The sequence below is a fragment of the Peromyscus californicus genome, unplaced genomic scaffold, assembly GCF_007827085.1.
Source record: "Peromyscus californicus insignis strain IS unplaced genomic scaffold, ASM782708v3 Scaffold_5__1_contigs__length_169319896, whole genome shotgun sequence".
In the NCBI taxonomy this organism is placed as follows: domain Eukaryota; kingdom Metazoa; phylum Chordata; class Mammalia; order Rodentia; family Cricetidae; genus Peromyscus; species Peromyscus californicus.
In genome coordinates this window covers 30,897,024-30,919,689 of record NW_026294573.1, presented here as the reverse complement: position 1 = coordinate 30,919,689, position 22,666 = coordinate 30,897,024, and the positions used below count along the sequence as shown (strand labels likewise).

General features: G+C 44.8%; 1 protein-coding gene and 1 long non-coding RNA gene across 14 annotated transcripts in view; one reads left to right on the top strand and one right to left on the bottom strand.

The window, feature by feature from the left end:
- Positions 1–22,637, bottom strand: part of LOC128096690 (uncharacterized) — a 109,336-nt gene extending 86,699 nt beyond the window's left edge. For 9 of the 13 annotated variants that reach the window (XR_008213707.1, XR_008213698.1, XR_008213703.1 and 6 more), the window contains exon 1: positions 22,325–22,551. This is a non-coding gene — a long non-coding RNA (uncharacterized LOC128096690). Of the gene's footprint in view, positions 1–22,324 lie in introns of all 13 variants that reach the window. The other 4 variants (XR_008213706.1, XR_008213705.1, XR_008213708.1 and 1 more) reach the window with 1 other exon arrangement.
- Mycbp (MYC binding protein) lies at positions 10,050–17,560 on the top strand. Its single transcript, XM_052716569.1, has 5 exons — positions 10,050–10,200; positions 10,347–10,419; positions 14,615–14,663; positions 14,864–14,993; positions 16,388–17,560. The coding sequence occupies exons 1-5, from the start codon at positions 10,117–10,119 to the stop codon at positions 16,430–16,432; spliced, it is 381 nt and encodes a 126-aa protein (XP_052572529.1). The 5' UTR covers positions 10,050–10,116; the 3' UTR covers positions 16,433–17,560.
- Positions 22,638–22,666: the final 29 nt, after the last annotated feature.

Sequence of the window (22,666 nt, the reverse complement as noted above, 5' to 3'; positions counted from 1 at the left end):
AAGGCTGGCCGGGGAGATATGGGAAGGCTCAAGCTTCCTAAAACATCCAAAATGAAGTCCAAACGCTCATTTCCCTGCTTTACCTAACTGAGCAGACGATGCTGGCTAAGGCAGGAGGCTTAAAAAACTCCCTGGAACAAAGCAATTCTAGAAGCTGTTTGGGGCGGTCAACTTTTTGCTCTCCATACGGGGTCAGCTTGCTGCCAATGGCTGCCACTCAAAATGTATCTTTGCTCCAGGCTGGCTTGACAGCTGTTACTGAAGTTATCAAAGTCAGAGTCTGTGTCCTGGCAGCTCTGATTATCAGGCTGGGCCACCCATCCTCCAGCTCCCCGAAGAATTCTGTCTCTTGTCCCTGGCCTTCTGCTTGCCACAGCTCCCCTCTCATCTACCCATGCCTGTGCCTTTCCACATACAGCTGTTCACAGATGCTGCCATTCCTGTCAAGAGATAAGGCACTGAAGACTCAGTATAGGCCTAAATCACAGCTCTCTTCCCCAATCCCTGCCCACGGCATTATACACAGACAGGGTAGTTAAAGCTGGGGCTGTGCAGTGAGTTCAGTAGTTCCCAGACCAGGACAATGGTGTGGTATGGAGGCCAGAGGCTGGGGAAACTTTGAAAACCAGTGGTGTCATAGGAGCATAACAATGCTGAGAGAACTACTGACCCCCCCAAACTCTAATCCACACAGGGGAGGACTTGAGAGGGGAAAAGCCTTGGTTCTCAGGAGAGTGAGAGCAAGTTTCCAAGCTCTGGGCTCCCACACTTGAAAACCAGGAAATCGAGTTTTATTGTGAGCCCCCAAACAGGGATGGGGTTGGCAAGCCTCTGGGCCAGCCACTAGGGTTCATTTTGCTTCCCAAGTGGTCAAACTGCTCAGTGTTGTCCCACCCACCAGTGAGTGACTACAGGTTAGCAAGGCAGGGCTTACTCATCTTTACCCGCAGAAAGGGGGAAACCAGGACAGTTCCCCTTCTTGCAGGCTCTGCTGGTGACCACCAGGTCCGTGCCTCTAGCAGCCTGCTCCCATCTGTCACCACAGAGGAACTGTAGGGTGGCTCTGGTAAATGCTCAGGGTCTGGGAGCAGGCTTACAGAGTGCGACTCTTCAAAGCCACCAGGTATGTCCTTCCCCCCAAGGAAAGACCGAGACAGTGACAATAACAATGAAGAGTGCTTTAAATTTAAGGATCGTGGCCTTGCTTAGCAAAGCAAACAAGAAAAATACACAACCGCCCCAATCCACAAAATACCAGGGAAATACAGGAACACAAGGTATGTGCAGAAGTCCAGACCAAGTCCTGGCTAGAAAATCTAACCCAAAATGAAACCAAATGTGACTGAGGGAAGAAGGACCAGGGGGTGGTGTGAAGGACCTTTCAGAGGCCATAGTGAGCTACGACAACCCAGAGGGCCACAAGTGGTGTTCAGATACACCAAACAGTAGTGACCACAAACGAGAGCACTGGAGAGCAGGAGGGAGAACTACAGCCATCACATGAAGGTGGAAGTGAACTTCCTAGCCTAGGGGGGGAGGCACAGTCCCAGCTAGCTGTTGCAGGAAAAGGCCAAGGAGCTGGGCCCAAGGCCATGGGCGGGGACAAGTCAAGTCTACTGAAGAGAAGTCCCAGGTCTTGGAGATATCAGCCAATGAACACCAGGAAGAGCTATTTAGCTCATGACTACCACAAGGAGGAAGTTACAAGAAGCCTGTTAGTGAAGGAAGGAGAAGTCTGGGGCAGGCCCCAAATGCTGGCAGAGTGGGAGGATACCGCTGGTGAGCTGTGCTTGAACAAACAGGGTGCTCCACAGAAGCCAACTGAGGAACTCCAAGCAGACACAACGAAATGAGAATGGGCACAGACTTCCTAAGCTGTGTGTGTGTGGTGAGGTTGGCTTGGGGCCAGAGAGATGAGAACATGAGAAGTCTGTGGGTGAGGAGGAGGTGAAGGTCACACCAGCCTTTGAGGAACAGGCGGACTTACTCAGTAAGGCAAGGAATCATGAAACTTGCTCCTAGGTAGCTCTGAACATCCTTACCCCTCACCCCGAAACCAAGGGTCAGGTGGCCAAGGACGGGCAGATGCCCTTGTATTAAAGGTACTCATTTCTTTGAAAGCTGGTGATAATTCAAAAGGCTATTTGATTTTATGAAAATACTGGTGTGGATCTCCTAATTAAATTAGTTTTTGATGACACTGAGAGTCCATTTGGCAAAAACTCGGACGCCAAGGTCCTAAAGCAGTGGGTATGGGAGAGGCGGCATCCATTAGTCCTAAGCATGAGGACAGCCATGCCATCCAGTCAGGACTTAGACAGGGCTGTGACAGTGCCTGTGGCATCTGTGCTTCTGTGCTTCACTGTCCCCCCTTCCTGTGTTGGAAAGTGACACGGCTGCTTTCTGTTGAAACTGGGTCCACAGCTTGATGGGACCCCTGGAGCTCAAGACTTTTGCAAGTCCTGTGGTGAACAAGCACTTGGGCAAGAATGGGTTGCGCAGGACAGGCGGCTCCATCCTCAGGGCGATTGAAGACCCACAGCTTGACAGGATTGGCCACTTAGAGCAGACCTCACAGAGATCATGGCCAAGTGGGTGGATGTGGACGTAGCTTGCTCCAAAAGGAAAATTTAAAGTGCCAGGGAGAGATTTTTAAAGTTTTTTTTTTATTGTATTTTTATGTGTATGGGTGTTTTGCTTGCATGTATGTTTGTACACCAAGCGCATGCAGTGTCTGTAGAAGCCAGAAGAGGGCGTCAGATCCCCAGGATTGGAGTTGCAGATGGTTGAGAGTCATCATGTCAACTGCAGAAATCGAACCTGGGTCCTCCAGAAGAGCAGCCAGGGTTGTTTGTTCTTGATGTATACTTATGTTTTGGAGCTATTAGGATAGAGCCCTAGCGTCCTAACAAACCAGGCTTAGTAATGCATCTTCAAAGCAAATTAAAGACAGACTTGATAGTGAAAACTAGAAAGACTTATTCAGTGTGGCCATGTTGGGAAATAGGACAAGGAGATGCAATGACTTTCTGGATCTCTAACTGGAGTCCTGACATGAGGTTTAGGTGTAGCAGGAATCTTAAAAGTTCTTATTAATAAAATCAAACCTGAGCCAGGTATGAACTGGAAGATCAGAGAACTGGAACAAGCCACAGCTACCTCATCTTGCCGGATCCTCAGCTGGTCTTGTCTCCTCAGACTGGAGGCCTCTGAGTCCTCATCCAGAATGGGTCTCAGCTGAACTGCTGCTCAAAAGCCCGAATGTTTAACCAGGCCAAATGCTTAACCAGCCAAATGCCTCTAGTTTCTGGTCCTCACGCCTTATATATCTTTTCTGCTTTCTGCCTCACTCCCTGGGATTAAAGGCTTGCTTTCTGGGATTAAAGGCATGAGTCACCATGCCTGGCTGTATCCTTGAAGACATGGATTTCTGCCTCTGGAATGCTAGGATTAAAGGCGTGTGCTATCACTGCCAATCCTTTATGTTTAATATTGTGGCTGCTCTGTCTCTGACCCCAGATAAGTTTATTAGCATGCACAGTATTTGGGGGAATACAATACCACATTTAGGTGTAAGGAAAGGGCCAGAATTATGCACAGCTAAGCAGTTCTGGTGGAGGTATGGGTCAGTTCATCACTGGCCTTTCATTGTCTTGGCTGGAGTCTTTTGCAAGCAGTCAGACAAGATGTCAGAATGGTGGGAAATCCCTTTCCCTAAGATGAGTCCCTCCTCTCGCTGGATCCAGGCTTCAACCTCCCCTGAGTGAAATTTCTGAGGGAAGTCCAATTTCTTGGACTAGTCTCATGATTAAAAGGAGGGCCAAAAGTGTTTCTTTAGAGGTTACACTTCCAGAAACATGAAGAAGCCGTTCAAGTGGTGGTGGTCTTCTCCCTTACTGCTGCTCTTCCAACAGTGTGCTGCTTTGATGCTCACAAACCTTTTGAAGCAGTAGGTGTGGCTGATTATAAAGTTTTTATGCATTTGTCTGTCTGTTCATCTTGTTATAGTTGATCAATTTTTTTTTTTTTTGAGAAAAGGTTGCACCCTGGAGCTCACTCTGTAGACCAGACTGGCTTCGAACTCACAGAGATCTGCCTGCCTCTACCTCCCAAGTGCTGGGATTGAAGGTGTTTGACACCAAGTCCACTATTCTTTTTAATGAGAATTTACCTCGACGTTGTGTTAAGTAGTTCTAAAAGAAATAGTTTGTGTTTAATCTTGTATTTTTTCATATGAACTTCTTAAAAATTTTTCACATGACCTAATTTTATCTTTTATTTGGTTTGTTCGTAATGGCTTGTTACAAATAATGGTTGTATTTTACCCTTAACACTAATTGCAGGTTTTAAATATATATTTTTTAATTTTTTGTGATTATAATTGCATCATTTCCCCCTTCTATTAAATGCATTATATATTTCCAATGCAGGTTTAAAAACTTGTTTTCATGGTGTGCTCCTGCCCCCCTACCGCCCCTCACCTATGAAGCGCCATCTGCTGGCAGAATGGCAGTATAGCTTCAGGGTGGTCCTTGTTTAGGACAACTGTTCTAGATTTGGCAGTTTTGTCAACAAAAATCTGAGCAAATATGGAATTTACCATCTGCTTGTAACTGAAATGAGCTTCACAGAGATGTGAGCTAACAGCCTTCGTCCTCTTCCTGCAGGGAATGTGCAAATGTAAGCTGCTGTGCACGGCTTAGGAAGAGGCTGGGTTGCTATTACAAGCAATGGACTTACTATGTACACTGGCATTTGAGGTTCAAATTGTAAATCAAAATATGTGTGTTCTGCTTGGTTAGAATATTTGTACCCTTTCGTGCACTGGAATCCAAGGTCTTGTCTATTAAAAAAATACTAACAGGAGAAAATTGCCCCCTGCATAGAAACACAGAATAACACTTATGGGGATTGTGCTTTGATTGAGAATGTCTCCTAGTCTCAGGCATTTCAATGCTCGAAGCTGTTTGGTGAGGTTCATTTAAGTGGCACAGACCTGCTAGAGGAAGTACATCACTGGAGGTGGGCTTGGGAAATAAAAGGCCTCACAAACTTCAGCTCATGCTCTGATTCCTGCTTGTAGCTGAGGGTGTGAGTTCTAGCTTGCTGCTGCTGCTCAGTGCCACACTTTCCCACTAGGATGGGTTTTTCCTCTCTATGACAGTGTAAGCCCAAGTAAACTCCACTCCCCCACCCCCCAATAAGTTGACTTGGTCATGGTTTATCACAGCAACAGAATAGTAACTAATACAGGAATCACAAAAAATTCAGTTCCTTAAAAAACAAACAAACAAACAAACAAACAAAAACCAAAAAACTGAAGAACCAATTTGTGTTCTTTAAAATGTCAGGAAGTCTCACCACCATAGAAGTGGACCTTTATTCTAGCTCTGTACTTGATCATTTCCTAATGGACACTAACTAGGGCATTTCTTGGCCTTTGTCTGCAAAACAAGTTTTAGGGCTGGGGAGAGGGCTTAGTGGGTAAAAGTGCTTGTCTCACAAGCTTGCAGCTCTGAGTTTGGTCTCTGTCACTCATGGAAAAAGCCAGATGTGGTAGCATTTATCTGTAATCCCAGAACTCCTGCAGGAAGATGGGAGATAGACAGGCAAACAGGCCCATAACTTGCTAGTGCCATCTTGTCTACTGATCCATCTGTTAGCCTGTGTGCTGATGTGATATTGTTTGTTATCTGTGTATGTTTCTGTGTGCCACCTTTAGCTGCGATATGTTACATAAAAATACGCCCCCTTCAAAAGGTTTAATTCAAGTTGGCCTATAGGTAAGCAAAACATACATGTGAACAAAGTCCAAATTCCTTCCAATTCCTAAGACTTCAACAAATCTATTTTAAAATTACAAATTAAAACAAAACAAAAAACAATCTCCTGAACTGATAATACACTGGCTGTGTTACCACTAGATACTTCAATAATGTCCATGTCTCAATTTCAAAAACCACCACTTCTTGGGGTTTCGTTACAATACTCTGTGCAGATGTCAGTAAATCTAATGAAAGGCTGGTGTAACTGGACAGGGCCGGATTGTCCCTTGGTGTGATGTCCAGAGTGTGTCCCAAAGAGTTGAGCCACAAGACACATTACTTGGGCATCAGGGCTCCCTTTTGCAGGCTCTTAGTTTTGCTGATAAAAGAATCTAAGATTTAGAATGAAGCTTGAGGACCATTTTACTAGACTTTAAGAGGAAAACCAGATGGCAAGCAAGGTATGTCAGTAAAATGGGGGAGCAGGAAAAAGGGGGTCACAAAGGAGACTTTCTCATCTCATGTGGGCTCAGCTCAGGAGTTAGAGTTCCAGAGGTTCCGTCACAGAAAGGTCCACTGGGTCAGCGGCTCTGAGTCCTTGTCTACAACCAGAAATTCATGGTTGATAGACGGAGATGTGGTTTGTTCTTACTGTTTTTGAAACAGAGTCTCTGTGTGTGATTCTGGATGGTCTTGGACTTGAGCTCACAGAGATCCCCCTGCCTCTGGAATGCTAGGATTAAAGGCACATGCTACCACTCTCAGTTGGTGAAGGTTTTTTATAAGAAAGAGGCAGAGGCAGGCTCTGAGTTCGAGGCCAGCCTGGTCTTCAGAGAGAGTTATAGGACAGCCAGAGCTACACAGAGAAACCCTGTCTTGAAAAACTAAAACAAGCTGGGCGGTGGTGGCGCACGCCTTTAATCCCAGCACTTGGGAGGCAGAGGCAGGTGGATCTCTGTGAGTTCGAGGCCAGCCTGGTCTACAAAGTGAGTTCCAGGAAAGGCGCAAAGCTACACAGAGAAACCCTGTCTCGGAAATGTACTTGTGTGTGTGTGCTTGGTGTACATGTGGAGGTCAGAGGACATTTTGAAACATTGGATTTCTCCTTTTACATAATGGTTCCAGGAATCAAACTCAGGTCAGGCTTTCAAGGCAAGTGCCTCTATCCACTGAACCATCTCATTGGCCTACCCAAGGGTGGGTCTAAAAAAGAGTTTATTATTGACAGAAAGTTTAAGAAAAGAGGGATTTCAATTTGCTGAAGAAAGCAGAGCTCAGGACAGCAGCCAAAGCTCCATGGAGGATCCAAGAGAGGGCTGCGACAAGTTTAGATTGGCTCTAATATGGGAGGATGCCCCAAGCAAGAAGGGGAAAAAACCCAAAGAGCTACATTGTAGGGGCTTTTTACAGGACTTAAGGCAGAATCTTGACAAACACCTAGGGAATTTTCTTGAGACTTGTTAACTCTCTGAGCATCAAGTTCAGCTGCTGGAGAGCCCATCTGCTCTATGCATGTTTCTCTGATTCTAACCAAGGAGATGATCGTGTGGTATTTGCTGCCTGTTCATGTGTTATTAATTCAGGGGGTGGTTGAAGCTCCCTTCTGTCCGTCTCCGACTTCCCTTGTTAGCAGTTGACCTTGGCCCATCTGCTGGCTACTTCTCATTAGTTGCTGATCTTAAAGATATTGCTGGTCTCAGGCCTTGGTAGAGTCCACTAGTCATTAATTAAACTATATCTTTTTGTTTTCACATTTATGTGGCAAGCTTGAAGTTTTATTAAGGACAGATCATGTACTTAGGGGGTACTCTTATCACAGTTAATATGACGTGGCCGCAGCTTTTCCTGGTTACCTCATATCCAGCACCTTGTGTACAGGAGTCTGGAGTGGCCTTTCTGGGACAGATGAGGTTTTTTAGAAGCCATTCTTAGTCATAGTGAAGACTGTTACAACTGGCAGTATTAGGAGGAAGCATCGTGAAAAGGTAACAGTGATTTGCCTAGGTTCCCGAGATGGGGTTGCAGAGTTCATGGGAGCCATCCAGAGCCTTTCCCCAGAGCGAGGTGCTCCTCTTGTCTGGTTTTGGCTATCTCATACTCAGTTACAAGGCCTTTTATTTTTCATTCCTGGTATTTCCAACCACTTTGATCCTAACATTGAAGCCTAACCTTTAAAAAATTATATATATCTACACACACACACACACATATATAAAATGTTTTTACTCTCTGTCAGAAGGGAAATGGAGAAGAGGAAGATGGAAAAGTCATGCCTTTTGAGTAGGGTCAGCAATGGAGGTCTGCAACCAGCAGGACTGGGATGTGCTTCAGAGGAAAGTGAGCAGCAACCTGGAGTGCCAGGGCTTGGGATTGTAGTTATCTAATTTCAGTTACCTAAAGAGATTTAAAAAGGAAGTTACCTTTTTAAGACTCACAAAGGTGGCAGGTTTAGCTGTGAAGACCTTTCAGCAACTGTCTCCAGAGAGGGGTTCCTGGGATGACTAAGCAGATTATCTCAGTAAGGGAATAATTATTCCTCTCATCTCCTCAGCATGTCCTCAGGCATACTGGCTTTCCTGAGGAGTGGTCGCTTGCTCAAGTGACTGACAGGCCCAGATAGACTAACTCTTAAGGGAGGAGACGATAGTATTTACTGTTCCAATTTCTTTAAGATTAAACTGTCATTTCTCCAATTAGGGCCAGAGGTCAAAGTCAAATTCCATTCTTTGGTCGGGGGAAGTAGCTTCCCCTTAATGGGCCTCAAGCAAGCCCTGGCCGGCTACCCTTCCTTCCTTCTCTCTTTCATCAAACTGCTTTCCTACGTCTTGACTAACAGAGCAGTTTAATACAGCATTTATCTCGAATCTAGTCTCCTTTCAGTACACTAACTTGAAAATTAAATACAAGCGATGAGGGGAGCCCTGGGGAGACGGCTCAGTGGCTGGGAGTGCTTGCAGTCAGAGCATGAGGAGTCTATTACAGGTGAGAGCTTAAGACTCCTGCAAGGCTTCAGATCTCCAATGCACCATGGCACGGATCCCCTCCCCCACCCTCACAAAAAACAGTAATAAAAAAATTCCATTTAGATTTCAGAAATCTAGATGGAGGGGCTTGGGAGACAATATACATTGAAACATGAATAGAATTAATTCTATTTTTTAAATTAATTTTTTGTTTGTTGTTTTTTTGAGACAGGGTTTATTAGTGTAGCCCTGGCTGTTCTGCACCAGGTTGGCCTCAAAATCAGATCAGTTTGCCTCTTCCTCCCAAGTACTGGAATTAAATGTGTGCACCACCAGCGCCCAGCGAACAGAATGAATTCTATGCAAAGAAGTCAAAACAAAATCTAGCCAAGTAACAGGCACATCTGCACCAAGAAATGTTCAAGTCAGCATATCTACGTTTAAATTCATCTTCGGCACTCCGGGTAGCTCCTGACGATCACAGGATAACGTGGGACAAGCATTTTGGATGAAGGAAAAAGGAACTAAAGAGACATACATAAGCTTGGCAGTGGTGGCGCACGCCTTTAATCCCAGCACTCGGGAGGCAGAGCCAGGCGGATCTCTGTGAATTCGAGGCCAGCCTGGGCTACAGAGTGAGTTCCAGGAAAGGCGCAAAGGTATACAGAGAAACCCTGTCTTGAAAAACCAAAAAAGAGACATACATACTTAATACTACTTGTAATAATAACAAAACCATGCAGAATGTATATGTTAAAGAAGTTAATGTTAACCACTGGGGGGTGGGGGTGGGGGAAACTAATTAAGGAAGGACCACGACTTTAGAAGTCATTGCTCTAAACCAACATTGCTGTATATATAGCACGTAGCCCACATGGCTTTCTCCCAGGCAGCTGTAAACCTCACTGGGCTTAGTGCTTACATGCGGGCCCTGAACATGGAGTCTAACCTAGGGTGACCTTGAATTTTTTCCTGGTTCTCTTGTCTTAACCATCCCCGTGCTTGGTGTTTTTCTGAGAGCCAAAAAACGCGGCGTTGGCCGGTCCCCAACACTTCCAAGGCCCAAACACACCAGGAGTGCGCCCACTACCTCGTGGGGAGGAGCTCGGCCAAGAGCCGCTAACTCCAGGCCCCACCACGCAGGACTCCACAGGACGCTGGCCGGGATTTACCGAAACCTCGCCTCTTGCTAGGCAACCGAGTCTCCACAGCGACCGGAAGAGGAAGATGCGGGGCTGCCCGGAACCGCGGAGGGCGGGCGCACGCAGTCTCCCTGGGCTCCGCGGAGACAGGGCTACACAGCGTCCCGGTCGCCATGAAAACAGGCCACACCCCGGCTATCCCGGCCCGTGCCCGCCCAGTGCGCAGACGCGCATGCCGTTCCGCGCATGAGCAGTGCGGCTTGGAGCCCGCCAGCCCGTGTCTCCGGCGCCAGCTACGCCGCTGTGGCTGTCACTATGGCCCATTACAAAGTGAGGGGGGCGCGGCGTGGCTCGGGGCGTGCGGGCGGCGCCGGGTGGGAGTTGGGGCGCGTGCAGGGCTTGGGGGCGGCGGCGGGGCGCGCCGTCTTCCTGCTCCGGCCCCGGGCTCCGGTCCCTGACCCGCCGTATCTCCTCAGGCCGCCGACTCGAAGCGCGAGCAGTTCCGGAGGTACTTGGAGAAGTCGGGAGTGCTGGACACGCTGACGAAAGGTGAGCTGGGGGGACGGCGGCTGTCCGCGCTCGCGCGCTCCTGGCCAGGTGGGGCCCTACCGGGAACCGGTGAGGCCTTGGGCTCCCGCGGGTCGGGCGCACGCCGGCTGCGGGACGTCACCTCGCCCCCGTGGCCGCTCTCTGCCCGGCACTGAAACTCTTGCAGCTGTTGGAAAGTCTCTCCAACTTCCGTTGCTTTCTCCCAAGCAGCCGCAGTGGACACGTTAGTAAGAGACCTTGAGATCCCAATTCCTCCCGCCTCATAGTGTGTGTGCGGGATCTTACACATCTTCCTTCGGACAAAAGGCAACTAAGAAAATTACCGAATTTGAAAGAGGGTTACTATTAGTCTTCAAAGCTGGGGATTCATAGACAATTTGGGCCGTCGCTTTTCAACTCCCTCAGCCTGTAGTAATTCCTACTTTGTGTAGATTTCATAATTACAGCAGAATTAGATTTTGAAGAGCTCCAGAGCACATAAAAATGACTATATCGTTTACCTTAAAAAACGGAAGCTTACTGTTAGTGTATCCCTTCCTTTCTGGGTTTAAAGTTAGAGAGAATGGTGACTGAAACCACAGGATCTTTAGAGAGAGAATACAGCTATACTAGCCTGACAGTACATTGAATGTCTGCTACATGTTACTCAACACAACATTGCCTGGTGTTTTCAAGGGAGTAGAATGGAATTGCTGGCAGGGATTGAAACTTTGGTCCTTTTGAGAATGGGAAGTGTCTGGGAAACTATTTGTATCTGCTTTTTAGGAAACAAAAGATAGGGGAAATTCTATCTTTTGGGAGAATTTAGCAGAAAATAGGGCTTTTAATTCCCTCACACGGATGAGCTGACAAGTTTACTTACTACCTACTCTCAGACTCAGTAATTTCCTATATCTTTGCAAGTCAACATGAGCAAACTGTAAGAACTCCTCTGTGAAAGCATTTTACTTTGTGGCCTCGGAAGTGTCACAGATGCTTGGAATTCTGGGAAAACCCCCTCATGTTAGTTTCTTTCAGGTAATGATCTTATTCCAGCCTTGTGTTCTGGGCACCAAGGGATACAGCCATGGAAACGTCCCCATTGTCAGGAGCTAGTAACTTAGTTAGGGACACACACACTAAAACACAGTGCCAGGTAGTAGTAAGTGTGTAACTTAAACCATAGCACGACTAGGGAATAAAGATGTGACACTTTACATTGAGTGGTAGAGGGAAGACCTTTGGACAGAAAGACCAGATAAGTATCCTTAATCTGAAAATTTGGAATCTAAATTGCTCCAAAGCTTGTAACTTACTGAGCATTGATGTGGAAAATCTCATACCTGACTGCATAAGTTATGTCAGTCAAAATTCAGGAACCGAGGAATATTTGCTTGTCATGTTCACATATGGAACGTAAATGAATCTCACGTTCAGGCTTGGATCTCATCCCCAAGATATTTCATTATGTATGTATAAATATTCCAGACTCGAGATAAACATGAAATACTTCTGGTCCCAGGTATTCTGTGTGTGGGGGTGAGGTGGGGGTTGGATGCAGCAATCGGACAGAAAAGCAGTAAAAGGCAGGTGGGGGACAGTTAACGATAACTGAATATGGAGAAGATGCGCAGCCTTCAGGCTGTGTAGAGATCAGAAACATCTGCATGCTCCTACCTTCAACCTTTGTAAACCTAGTCTTCTAAATAACATCTGACAACATGGTATCTATTAATATGATTTAAAACTTAATTTTAAAGGTTAAAACATGTTTTATACAAATTTACATTTTCCTATCCAGCAAACACTTCAGAGAGGATTTAAAATGGCTTTTAATGTCAAAACACTGTAAGAAGCCAGACATGGTGACAATGTTTTTAGTGCTATAGTGAGGGAAGGCAGATCTTGCATTCACTGCTTGTCTGGGGTACATAACAAGACTGAACTCAAAAAAGCAAACTAGAGCTAGGCTGGAGGATGGCTCAGGGGTTCAGACCACTTGGTGCACAACCATCAGGACCAGAGTTCAGATCCCAGCCCTCATGTAGTAAGTCAGACAGGGTCTCTGTGTAATCTCAGTGCTGCGAGGCGGGAAGCAGACACAGGATGAGCTTCAAGGCTTATTGGCTACAAGCCAAGAATGCAAGCTCCAGGTTCAGTGAGAGATCCTGCCCCAAAAGGTCTAAGGCACATGCAAAAGACCAGTACATCTTGTCTTATTTCTAATTGTACCTGATAGACTGAAGTAGGATGACTGCTTGAGTCTGAGGCCAGCCTGGCTGAGTAGCATTTTGTTCTTTTGAGCAGAGTATCAACCTATAAAATACCTGGCTTTAAATAACCTGACTGCTAGGGGCCAGCAAGAGGGCTCAACAGGTGAAGGTGCTTGCTGCCAACTGATGGATCTGAGTTTGATTCCTACAACTCATTGGTAGGAGGCCAGTATAGAATGTGTCTTGACATGTATCCTCTGACCAACCCCCCTCCCTCCCCATATGTAACTAATAACAATAAATCTAGCTGCTAAAGCAAAAGGGAATATGATTTGGTTGAATTCTCTCAGATAGAAAGTACAATCATCCCATAGAAAAGCACAAGAAACTTAACACTCTGTAGCATCAGCCTTGCATGCACTACTGACAGGAATTTGGAAGCTGAGGAATAATGGAAGGAAACGGCAAGAGCATCAATAGTCACACCTATAAAAGTTTAGATTCGAGCTGGCCTGGTGGTGCTTGCCTTTAATCCCAGCACTCAGAGAGGCACTCTGAGTTCAAGGCCATCTTATTTTACATAGTTCCAGGACAGCTAGGGCTGTGTAGAGAGATGTGGTCTTTAAAAATAAGTAAATAAAAGTTAAGATTCAGTACAGATCAGTGGAAGTAAATGGAAGAAACACTTTTGAGTATATAATTAAAAAAGTAATAAATAGGGTCTCGAGTATTGTAACATAATAAGAGATGATTGGCAGATAGTGGTGACATAAATGTGATTTCTCAAAAAGTTGTATATTTTGGTGTAAGTTAAAAGTACTTGCTCACTTGCTGTTTTTCATACTGTATTTAATTATTAAAACTCTAATAAAGGACATGTAAATTGGTTTAACACAGGACTTCTTAATTTAAAAGTTAGACACATTGGACAGTTGTAGTTTTTGCTTTTGTCAGATTTTCAAAGTTGGGTGTGGTGACACACCTGTATGGGAGAACTGAGGCAGGAGGATTGCCATGAGTTTGAGGCCAGCTTGGGTTAGCTGTCTCAACTACACACAGGTTCAGGCATCTACAAGCTCAGGAGATTTTTGTAAAGGGTCCTCGTCACTAATTTGGAGAACTTGCCATCTGAATATTGAATTCCAGGAGGGCTTGTTCACTAGATAAGTGAGACTGTGTTCACATGAGGCCACATATTTTTAAATGCCAATCTGAGCATGTTGATTACTGGTAACATTTTTGGTTGGTCTAGCCTGTCATATATAAAACTTAATTGTTGAATATTCTGAATGGAACTGAAATTTCTCTAGTTAGATTACAGTAGACTGTTTTGTTTTTTTGAGACAGGGTTCTTTGTAGCCCAGGTCTGCAGCTCATTGCTTTTCTACAAATGAATGTCCTCAAACTCCTTATCCCCCTGCCTCACCTCCTCGGTACTGAGATTACAGGCGTGGGCCAGCACACCCAGCTTCCTTAATTGTTCTGCCATTTTCCATGCCCCACTTCAGTCAGACTTGCAAACAGCACTCAAGAGTGATCTTGCCACCCCCCTTGCTTTCAAACTGTCGAAATATATTTGTAGTCCTTAGGATCAGAGTTCAACTAAGCTGTTTCAGTTTTCCACTGTCTGACTCTAGACTGCCTTTCCATTTATTACCATTACATACAACATACTTGACATTAGTTCCCTAGTATGTGCTCTGAGCTTTCCCATTTTTATCTGAAACACAGCTAGGTCTCAAGTCTGCCTCTGATGCTAAGTATTTCTCCAGTCTCACTCAGAAACTCAGTAACCACCATTGCAGTTCAATACTCTCTGCCTTCCTTATCTTCTGCCATGGACTGTAAATTTGTTGCAAGCAAGAACACTGTCTGAATTATTCACCATCCTATGGACAGTGTTAGCAATCTGCTTGCCATACAGCAGGCAGATAGTATTTACTGAGTTTCAGAATATTAGCCATCTACACTGAGGACTTCATTGCTTTTCTTTCTCTTTGCAGTGTTGGTAGCCTTATACGAAGAACCAGAGAAGCCCACCAGTGCTCTGGAGTATCCTTTTCATCTCAGAAGTCAAAAGGCCACATTTTTGACATTTTAATTTATTCAAATATATAATAAGCTTTAAATACTTTTGTTTATTGAAAAGTTCTTTTGAATCTTCACATGACCTTGGATAACCTTGGTGGTGTGGTGGGTGACTGTCCCCCAGCCTCATTCTGCTGTGAGTACATTCTTAACACTGATGTTAGTTTTTTAAAGCATCACTTAGGAGCTGCTACCCCGGAAAACCCAGAAATAGAGCTGCTTCGCCTAGAATTGGCAGAAATGAAAGAGAAATATGAAGCTACTGTAGAAGAAAATAAAAAACTGAAAGCAAAGGTAAATTTAAAAAAGAAATTCAAATTAAAAAACAATCTTGTCTCTAATGATTATCTGACCAAATCCTTACTACAGGCCAGAGATGTAGCTCAGTGGTAGAGCATCTGTTTGGCATGTGCGAAGGTCCTGAATTCCATCTATAGCATGATAAAATCAGAGTAAACAACCCCAAAACTTCACTAAATGGGCAGTAGAGAGGGACAGTGAGTATCAGTTTGAATCAAATGCACAGCAAACTTAAGCCTCATCTAGAAAAAATCCCAAGACCAACAATAAATAGGATAAGCAAAGAGTGGTCAAGAAGAGGGAATTGAAAACCTGCATCAATAAAAAGGCGGGAATACTTGCTAATACTGCTTAAAGTACATGGATAATTTTAAGGTTCTTAGGCAGTTCAGGTCAGCCTAGGCCACTGCTTTGTTAAGGGTACCTAGAACACGGCAGTGCATAGTCCACACGGTCTCAAGCATGCTTGCTCCAGGCTCATAAGGACAGACTTGATCATATCTAGAGCTGAAGTTTTCCCTTTGTTCAAACTCCCATAAACTTGAACATCAACTCATAGTCTTTGAGGCTTATTACATTCGGAACTACACAATGCACTTTCCAAATCTGACAGCGAATTGAAAGAAGTCAAACCTTATGAAGTCCAGTGTTCTTGTAAGGAACCACAAGCTTTTATTTAAAAAAAAAAAAAAAATGCAGTGACTGAGATTATCAAAGATGCTGAGATAAACTCTTTGTAGTCGCTGTGTAGACCAGGCTCGCTTCAAACTCAGAAACCCTACCTTTGCCTCCCTAGTGCTGGGATTAAAGGCATGCACCATGCCAGGGCCCTTTTGGTACTCTTTTTTTTTTTTGGTTTTTCGAGACAGGGTTTCTCTGTGTAGCTTTGCGCCTTTCCTGGGACTCACTTGGTAGCCCAGGCTGGCCTCGAACTCACAGAGAACCACCTGGCTCTGCCTCCCAAGTGCTGGGATTAAAGGCGTGTGCCACCACCTCCCGGCCCTTCTGGTACTCTTAAAGTCACTTTTCATTGACTGACTGTACTAATAGAAATCACATAACTCTTCGTCTGTTTTTTAGGACAAAACAGTTCCATATTACACAGCACGACAGTTTTGGAAAGAGAGACTGTTATGTACCTAGTAGTTGAACAGTTCAGTCATGAATTGAAACTAAAGTTTAGTTGCTAAAGTTTTATACAAAAAGGGATTTTGTTAGTTTTAATTGTACTCAATCTTAAGTAAGCAAATGGTTTAAGAAAGATAAGTTCAGGAATTGATTATTGACTCAATAACAAAGTTGAATATAATATCTAATTTCATTGTGTTACTAAGTTTTTTACCCAATTTAAATAAAATTCATCTAAATCCTCTGTCTTTGCCCCGTAGCTTGCTCAGTATGAGCCACCTCAGGAGGAGAAGCGTGCTGAATAGAATTCTTCTCAGTTGAAAAGACACTGAAAACTGGTTTTGTATCACTTGAATAGCTTGTATAGTATATAATCTTCCTGGAAAGATGCTATAAACTTTTAATATGTTAAAGCCACTCATCACACTTTAATGTTATAAACACATATACATAGAATCACCAATAAAAACTCAATATAACTTTCTTTGGGTCTTAAAGCAGGAGAATCCAAAGTAGATCTCGAAGAAAAGCTAAAGAACCACATAACTTTTTACCTTCAAAGAAATTTTATTTATTATCCAATTAGGATTGATGGTACTGGTTGTATTTTAGCTAGGAGATTTAGCATGGAGCTATTCCTTGGTTGAGGACTTGAGCATAGTAGGCACACTCATTCTTGACAGTGTATTCCCAGTGGACAGATCTGTGATGTATGATGCTTCTGCATGGATTCCCATGCATCTTCTGCTCCTTATATAATATGGAATAAGTAACTCTTCTTTGCCACCACTTTGCCTTAGATAACTGTGTGTGTGCCAGTATGAACTCTGACACCACGTTTTCTTTCTATGCAATCATGCCCATCTGATAATGCTGCCTTGCTGTGCTGTGTGCTGTAGTGCGTCCTGGTTGCACATTAGTCTGTGTTGTTTTCAGTTTGCTTAACGCTGCAGCTACTAGATTGTAATTTATATAGCTTCCAACAGGACTATACTCCTACCCTGCCTTACTTAGTTCCTTAGTTGAGCACAGAAGAGAGATAATATAAAACTCTGGGTTCACGCACAAACTGGGATGGGAAAGGGATGAACCATTATGTCACAGATGATTATAATATATAATTATATAGTGCTTTTTTCCTCTTAAAGGTATTTTTTGAGCCTTGGATTAATTTTATCTTTAATATCCCTGTGAAGTAGGTAGGGCAAATATGAGGGAGGTGGGTGCTGAATTTTTTAGGCCAAAGACTGACGTTTATATGAATTGGTTGCTAACTGTAGAGCCCTGGGCAGGTCAGTTAATGGCTTGGAGATTCCCTTTCCTCATCTGTACCATGAGAACATGTGCTGCCTACCTCACAGGGTTGTTGTGAGGTCAAATGAGATGATGTACATGAACGATTTGTAAATGGTAAAGTACCACTTGTTTTGGTAGTCCTCTTCTTTCTTTTTGGGTGGGGACAGTCTCATGTACCCCCAGGCTGGCCTTGAAGGTCTGATCTTCTTGCCTCCAACTTCTGAATGCTGGGATTACAGGCATTCACCACTACAACTGGCCCGTTCTCCTTTCTCTGGGAAGACTCACAATCAGATGTGTGTTGATCACTTGCTTTCCTCACTCACAGACACTGAAGTCCTTCTATTTCATGCCTTCTATCTGTATTGTTAGGGAGCCTGTATTTAAATTTTGATCACAGCACACATCCAGTCAAAGCTGATTTAACCAGCTGAGGCACTGGCACCTGCTGGAAACTCTGACCAAGCCATTCACAAGGGCATTGTAATCAGTCATGTTGGCAGGAGTGTGGCCATGGTCTGCATTTCTTCCAGTCACAAGTTTGTTTCTGGAGGGGGCCCAGCTACTAGTGGAAGAACATTGAGCTGGACTGATTCTCTGTTTACCGATTGAGAAGAGCCTTTAGATGGATAACATTGGGCTAAGTGCTGGTGTGGTAAAGATTCATTTATTAGGAGACACTATGTAAACAACTACAAGGTGGGTTAGGATGTGCTAAGAATTGTAGGAATAGCAAAAGAGGTCCTCAGGAGGATTTGGAAGGGAGAGGACTTAGCTTCTTTAGGCAGTTTGTATGGCAGCCATTTTGTTGATACAGACAACTACATTTTGTTTTCTGGCAGTCTCTTTTTTCTCCCCACCTCTCATGGTACTTTTCATTCTCATGGTTATTTTCATTCTAAAACAGGCTAACTATATGTAGGTGGAACTGGCCTGGAACTTACTATGTAGCAGATGGTAGCCTCAAACTCAAGATCCTCCTGCCTCTGCTTCCCAAGTGCAGGGATTACAGGTGTGCACCACCATGCCTGGTCTAATGTTATGTCAGTGGGTTTGTGACAGTCTCTTGAACCATCCTTTTGCATGTTAGTTGCAGCATGTGGGCTTGATTACCACTTGTAGGTGGAACTGACCTGGGACAACCACTGATACTTAAGAATTCAAAGTTTGGGGCTGGAGTAATGGCTCTGTTAAGAGCAATGGCTGCTCTTCCAGAGGTCTTGAGTTCAATTCCTAGCAACCACATGGTGGCTCACAACCATCTATAGTGGGATCCAGTGCCCTCTTCTGGTGTGCAGATGTACCCACAGACAGAGTACTCAGATTTAAAAACCAAAATAACCATAAATAAATAAATCCTAAAAAAGAAAAAAGGATTTCAAGGTCACTGGGCATGGTGAGCACCTGACATGGGTGTTGGGAACTAAACTGGGGTCTTCTCCAGAAGTAGTCCTGAGCCCCGTTTCCATCATTTCCGTCAAGGACTTAAATGAAGACAGTATACAAGATGATGCTAAATATAAGTGGAAATGTAAGTCATCTCTTCAGTTCCTGCTACACTTCAGCTGCTTTATCTATAACATAAAAATTAGGGCCTACAGACATGGCACAGTGGGTAGAGGTGCTTGGGCACAGGCCTGAAGAACTCAGTTCATTCCCTGGATCCCACAAAGTAGAAAAATCAGCTCCCAAGAGTGTTCTTCCAAGTGTGCACAGCTGCGTGCACACAATGCATATAAACATTCTGAACAGACATGATGGTCTGTACCTATAATCCTAGCACTTGGAGGCAAGTGGGTCAGGAATGTAAAAGTTATCTCTGACTACATAGTAAGTTAGAGGCTAGCCTTGGCTACATAAGATCCTGTCTCAACACCACCCCCCAAAAGTGTGTGTGTGTGTGTGTGTGTGTGTGTGTGTGTACACTTTTACAACTTACCTACCCTACAAGGTTATTGTTAGGATCAGATTAAACACGGTGGGTATAAAAGTGCTTTGCAGGCTGTAATGGGCTACTTACAGATCAGTTGTAGTAATGCCACATCTGTAAATACCACAGAATTGGAAAGACTGGCTGGTAGACTACTTTGGAACAGATTTTAACCTGATAATCTTTGAGTACCTAAACTGCTGAGCACAAACAAAAAAGTTAAAGACACCAAGTCATATAGTGATTTAAAAAATTTAGTTACACAAGTAGGGTTTCTGACAAAATACTAGTTCTAGTGATCACTAATGTGAACCATTTAAATTTCCATCTGGGAATAGAAAGGTCCAGGTGCTAAATGAGTCTCAAAGCTCTGCTGGTTATTCTGTGGGTACCAGGTATCTGAGGGATGCTGACAAGCATGAATGCATTTTAAGGAAGAATGATCAATAGGGAGAAGGGATGTGAAAGCATGGCTGAGTTGTTCAGTATGGTTGCCACCAGTTACACGGGGCAGTTAACTCAAAACAAAAACTCGGTTCCTCAATCCCTGCAGCCTTGTTTCTAGCATTATATGGTCAGCGAGTACTATCCTGAACAGTACAGACATAAGTGTTTCTACCCTCAATGTCCTACTGAACAGTACTGTAGAAGCAGTGACTGAAGTAAGTGAGGAGAGCAGGGAACCGAGAAGACAGTGTGTAATGAGGACTGCTTGAATAGTAGAAGGGCTGTTGTAAAGAAGGCTTTGAGGTGTATGACTGTTGGCTTGAAACTTTTTTGATACTGATACTATAGCGGGGAATAACCTTGAACAACTTTCTGGTCCTCTTGCTCCCTTGCTGCTATGATTACAGGCAGGTGCTACCAGGTCTGGGGTACGCAGTGCTGAGGATGGAATCTAGGGTTTCAGAAAAGCTAAGCAAGCATTCTACCAACTGAACTACATCCTCAACCCTTTGAATAAGAAATTTCATAAAAATGTATTTTCCTTTTATGTGTATGAGTGTTTTGCCTGCTTGTGTGTATGTGTATCATGTGTATGCCTGGTATCCTTGGAGTCCAGAAGAGGGCAATGGATTTCAACATTGGAGCTATGAATGGTTGTAAGTCATCACAGGGGTGCTGGGACTGAATGTAGGTCCTCTGCAGGAGCACCAAGTGCTTTTAACCACTGAGCCATCTCTCCAGCCCAGAATAAAATTTTGAGCAGAACAGAGCTTTGGAGATGGCTCAGTGGGTAAAGCACTTGTCACATAAATGTGAGGACTTGAGTTTGAATCCCCAGAACTCACGTAAAAGTGAGCAGGTTTGTCTGTAATCCCAGTGCTCCTGTTGTGAGATGAGAGGTGGACAGGAGTCAGCCCAGAAATTGGCAGGCTAGCTAGCTTTGCAGACGCAATGCTAAACAACAAAGAAGTAACTTTGTCCCCAAACTCAAGGTGAAAGATAAGATATCTGAGGTTGTCCTCTGATCTCTCTCTACTCCTATACCCCACCTAAAACTGTTATAACTTTTACCACAGCTACCCTTAAATTTGATTTCCGCTGGCAGTTGGTTCTCTGAATCCATGGATTCAGAGAACTGGATTGGAAATTTTGGGGAGAAAATTGTACTGAGCACATGTAGACTTTATTCTTGCCCTTACTCTACACAACACAGTGTAACAACTTTACATTCTCCCCCATGACTTCTTAAGAAAAGGGTTTCTAGCTCAGGCTGCCAAGGAACTTGATGTGTAGAGCAAGCTGACTTCGAACTTATTGGGGGGAATCCTGCACCTGTCTCTAAAAGTACTAGGATTTACAGGTGTGTGCTATCGCCCATACCTGGCTAAGACACTATGTCTTTGTATTGGGCATTATAATTAATGCAGAGCTGATATAAAGTATGTGAGTTGTGTGTATAGGTTCACATGCAAGGAACTTGACCATCTTCCAATCTGTTCCTGGGATTAAGGGTGGCCTGTAGGCAGTCTCTCATAGTGAGGGATATGTACATTTAAGTGCATTCTGCGTATTAGATACTATGGAGTTGGAACTTTTTTAGGTGAGTTGTGATGAAATCTGAAGATATGTCCTGCTTTTAACTTCTAAGATCAGGTATAACCAATGTGTCAGACCTACACAAGCTTACTTTTTTCTCCACAGTCAAGTCGGTCTCTCTTGAGTAGGGGATAGGGCTGTGTGATACAATTAGCCTAACATAGGCAGAAGACCCCGAATTCCATCCCGGCCCTGCAGACAACACAGTCGTCATGTAAAACCAAGACCCCCTACCCCACCTTTTAAGTGTACAGAGCCGTACTTTGTCAAATTTTCACTTCTGGAGTCTGAGACGTGAAAATTCTCATATGGCTTTCTGAAGCCTACTTTGGCAGCAAGCATTTGCCTTCATTATTCCTAATTCCTCTGGTCTCTAATCACTAGTAAGTCTAAGATGATGCAGTACTCAGTTGCTGGATGGGATAGTGGAGGAGCACTTGACTAGGTGGGAACAAGGAAGCTAGAGTCCGTTGGATATAAAAACAGCAGGATCCTATCAGCGATCTGCTTGCAGAAAGATAAGGTGTTTTAGCACGCTTGTATTTGTTTTCCTTATCGGCTCCGGCTACCAGGTAGGGCAAGTTATCACTGGGACTCCTGTCTGCCTGGCTCCTACTTCATACACTTTTCGCACATCCCAACCGCATTATCGGTCAGGACCGGCTCAAACACGACCTCCTGTGGACTTCCTCACCCAATTCTGGAACGGTTCATCTGTGCTCATGGCCTTCTCACATAAAATCTGTACAATCTACTTACACAGATGTCCAATCTCTGTTCAAGCAACTCGAGAGCAGGCAGGGGCAACTCGGTTTCAGTTTCAAGAGCCTTCCTGGTAGTACCCAGGACCTGGCAGGCATCATATAAATACTGGCTGGGCAGCTGCAACCAGAGGAAGGGGGGGGGGGGGGGGGCAACGAATTCTTACCCAGACGCCCAGAAGCATCGTCCCTGCGGTGCTCTCGGAGCCCGGAAGGAGGCGGTGAGCGGTGAGCAGCGCAGCGCGCAGGGCAGGCCGAGGTGCGTGAGGGATGCGCCCAGGGCGAAGGCCCGGAGTCCGACAAGAGGCGCGGCCCGGCCGGATCTCCTCGTGACTCCTCCTCCCCCCCCACCATCAGCCGCTGCTAGTCAGGTGATTCCGGGCACGTGATGCACACCACCTACCCTGCTGCTCCGAAGTGGCAGCCCACCCAGCCAATGAGAAGCCAGTGCTCGGCGGCAGTCCAATCAGAGCCGGGTTCGGGGGCGGGCCCTGCGGCGGCGGCGGCTG

What these genes read in the sequence shown, in the direction of transcription:
- Mycbp (XM_052716569.1), top strand. Translation starts at nt 10,117, where the DNA reads ATGAGCAGTGCGGCTTGGAGCCCGCCAGCCCGTGTCTCCGGCGCCAGC. An exon ending in GCTGGACACGCTGACGAAAG is followed by an intron (nt 10,420 to 14,614) that starts GTGAGCTGGGGG and finishes TTCTCTTTGCAG; the next exon opens with TGTTGGTAGCCTTATACGAA. An exon ending in ATAAAAAACTGAAAGCAAAG is followed by an intron (nt 14,994 to 16,387) that starts GTAAATTTAAAA and finishes TTTGCCCCGTAG; the next exon opens with CTTGCTCAGTATGAGCCACC.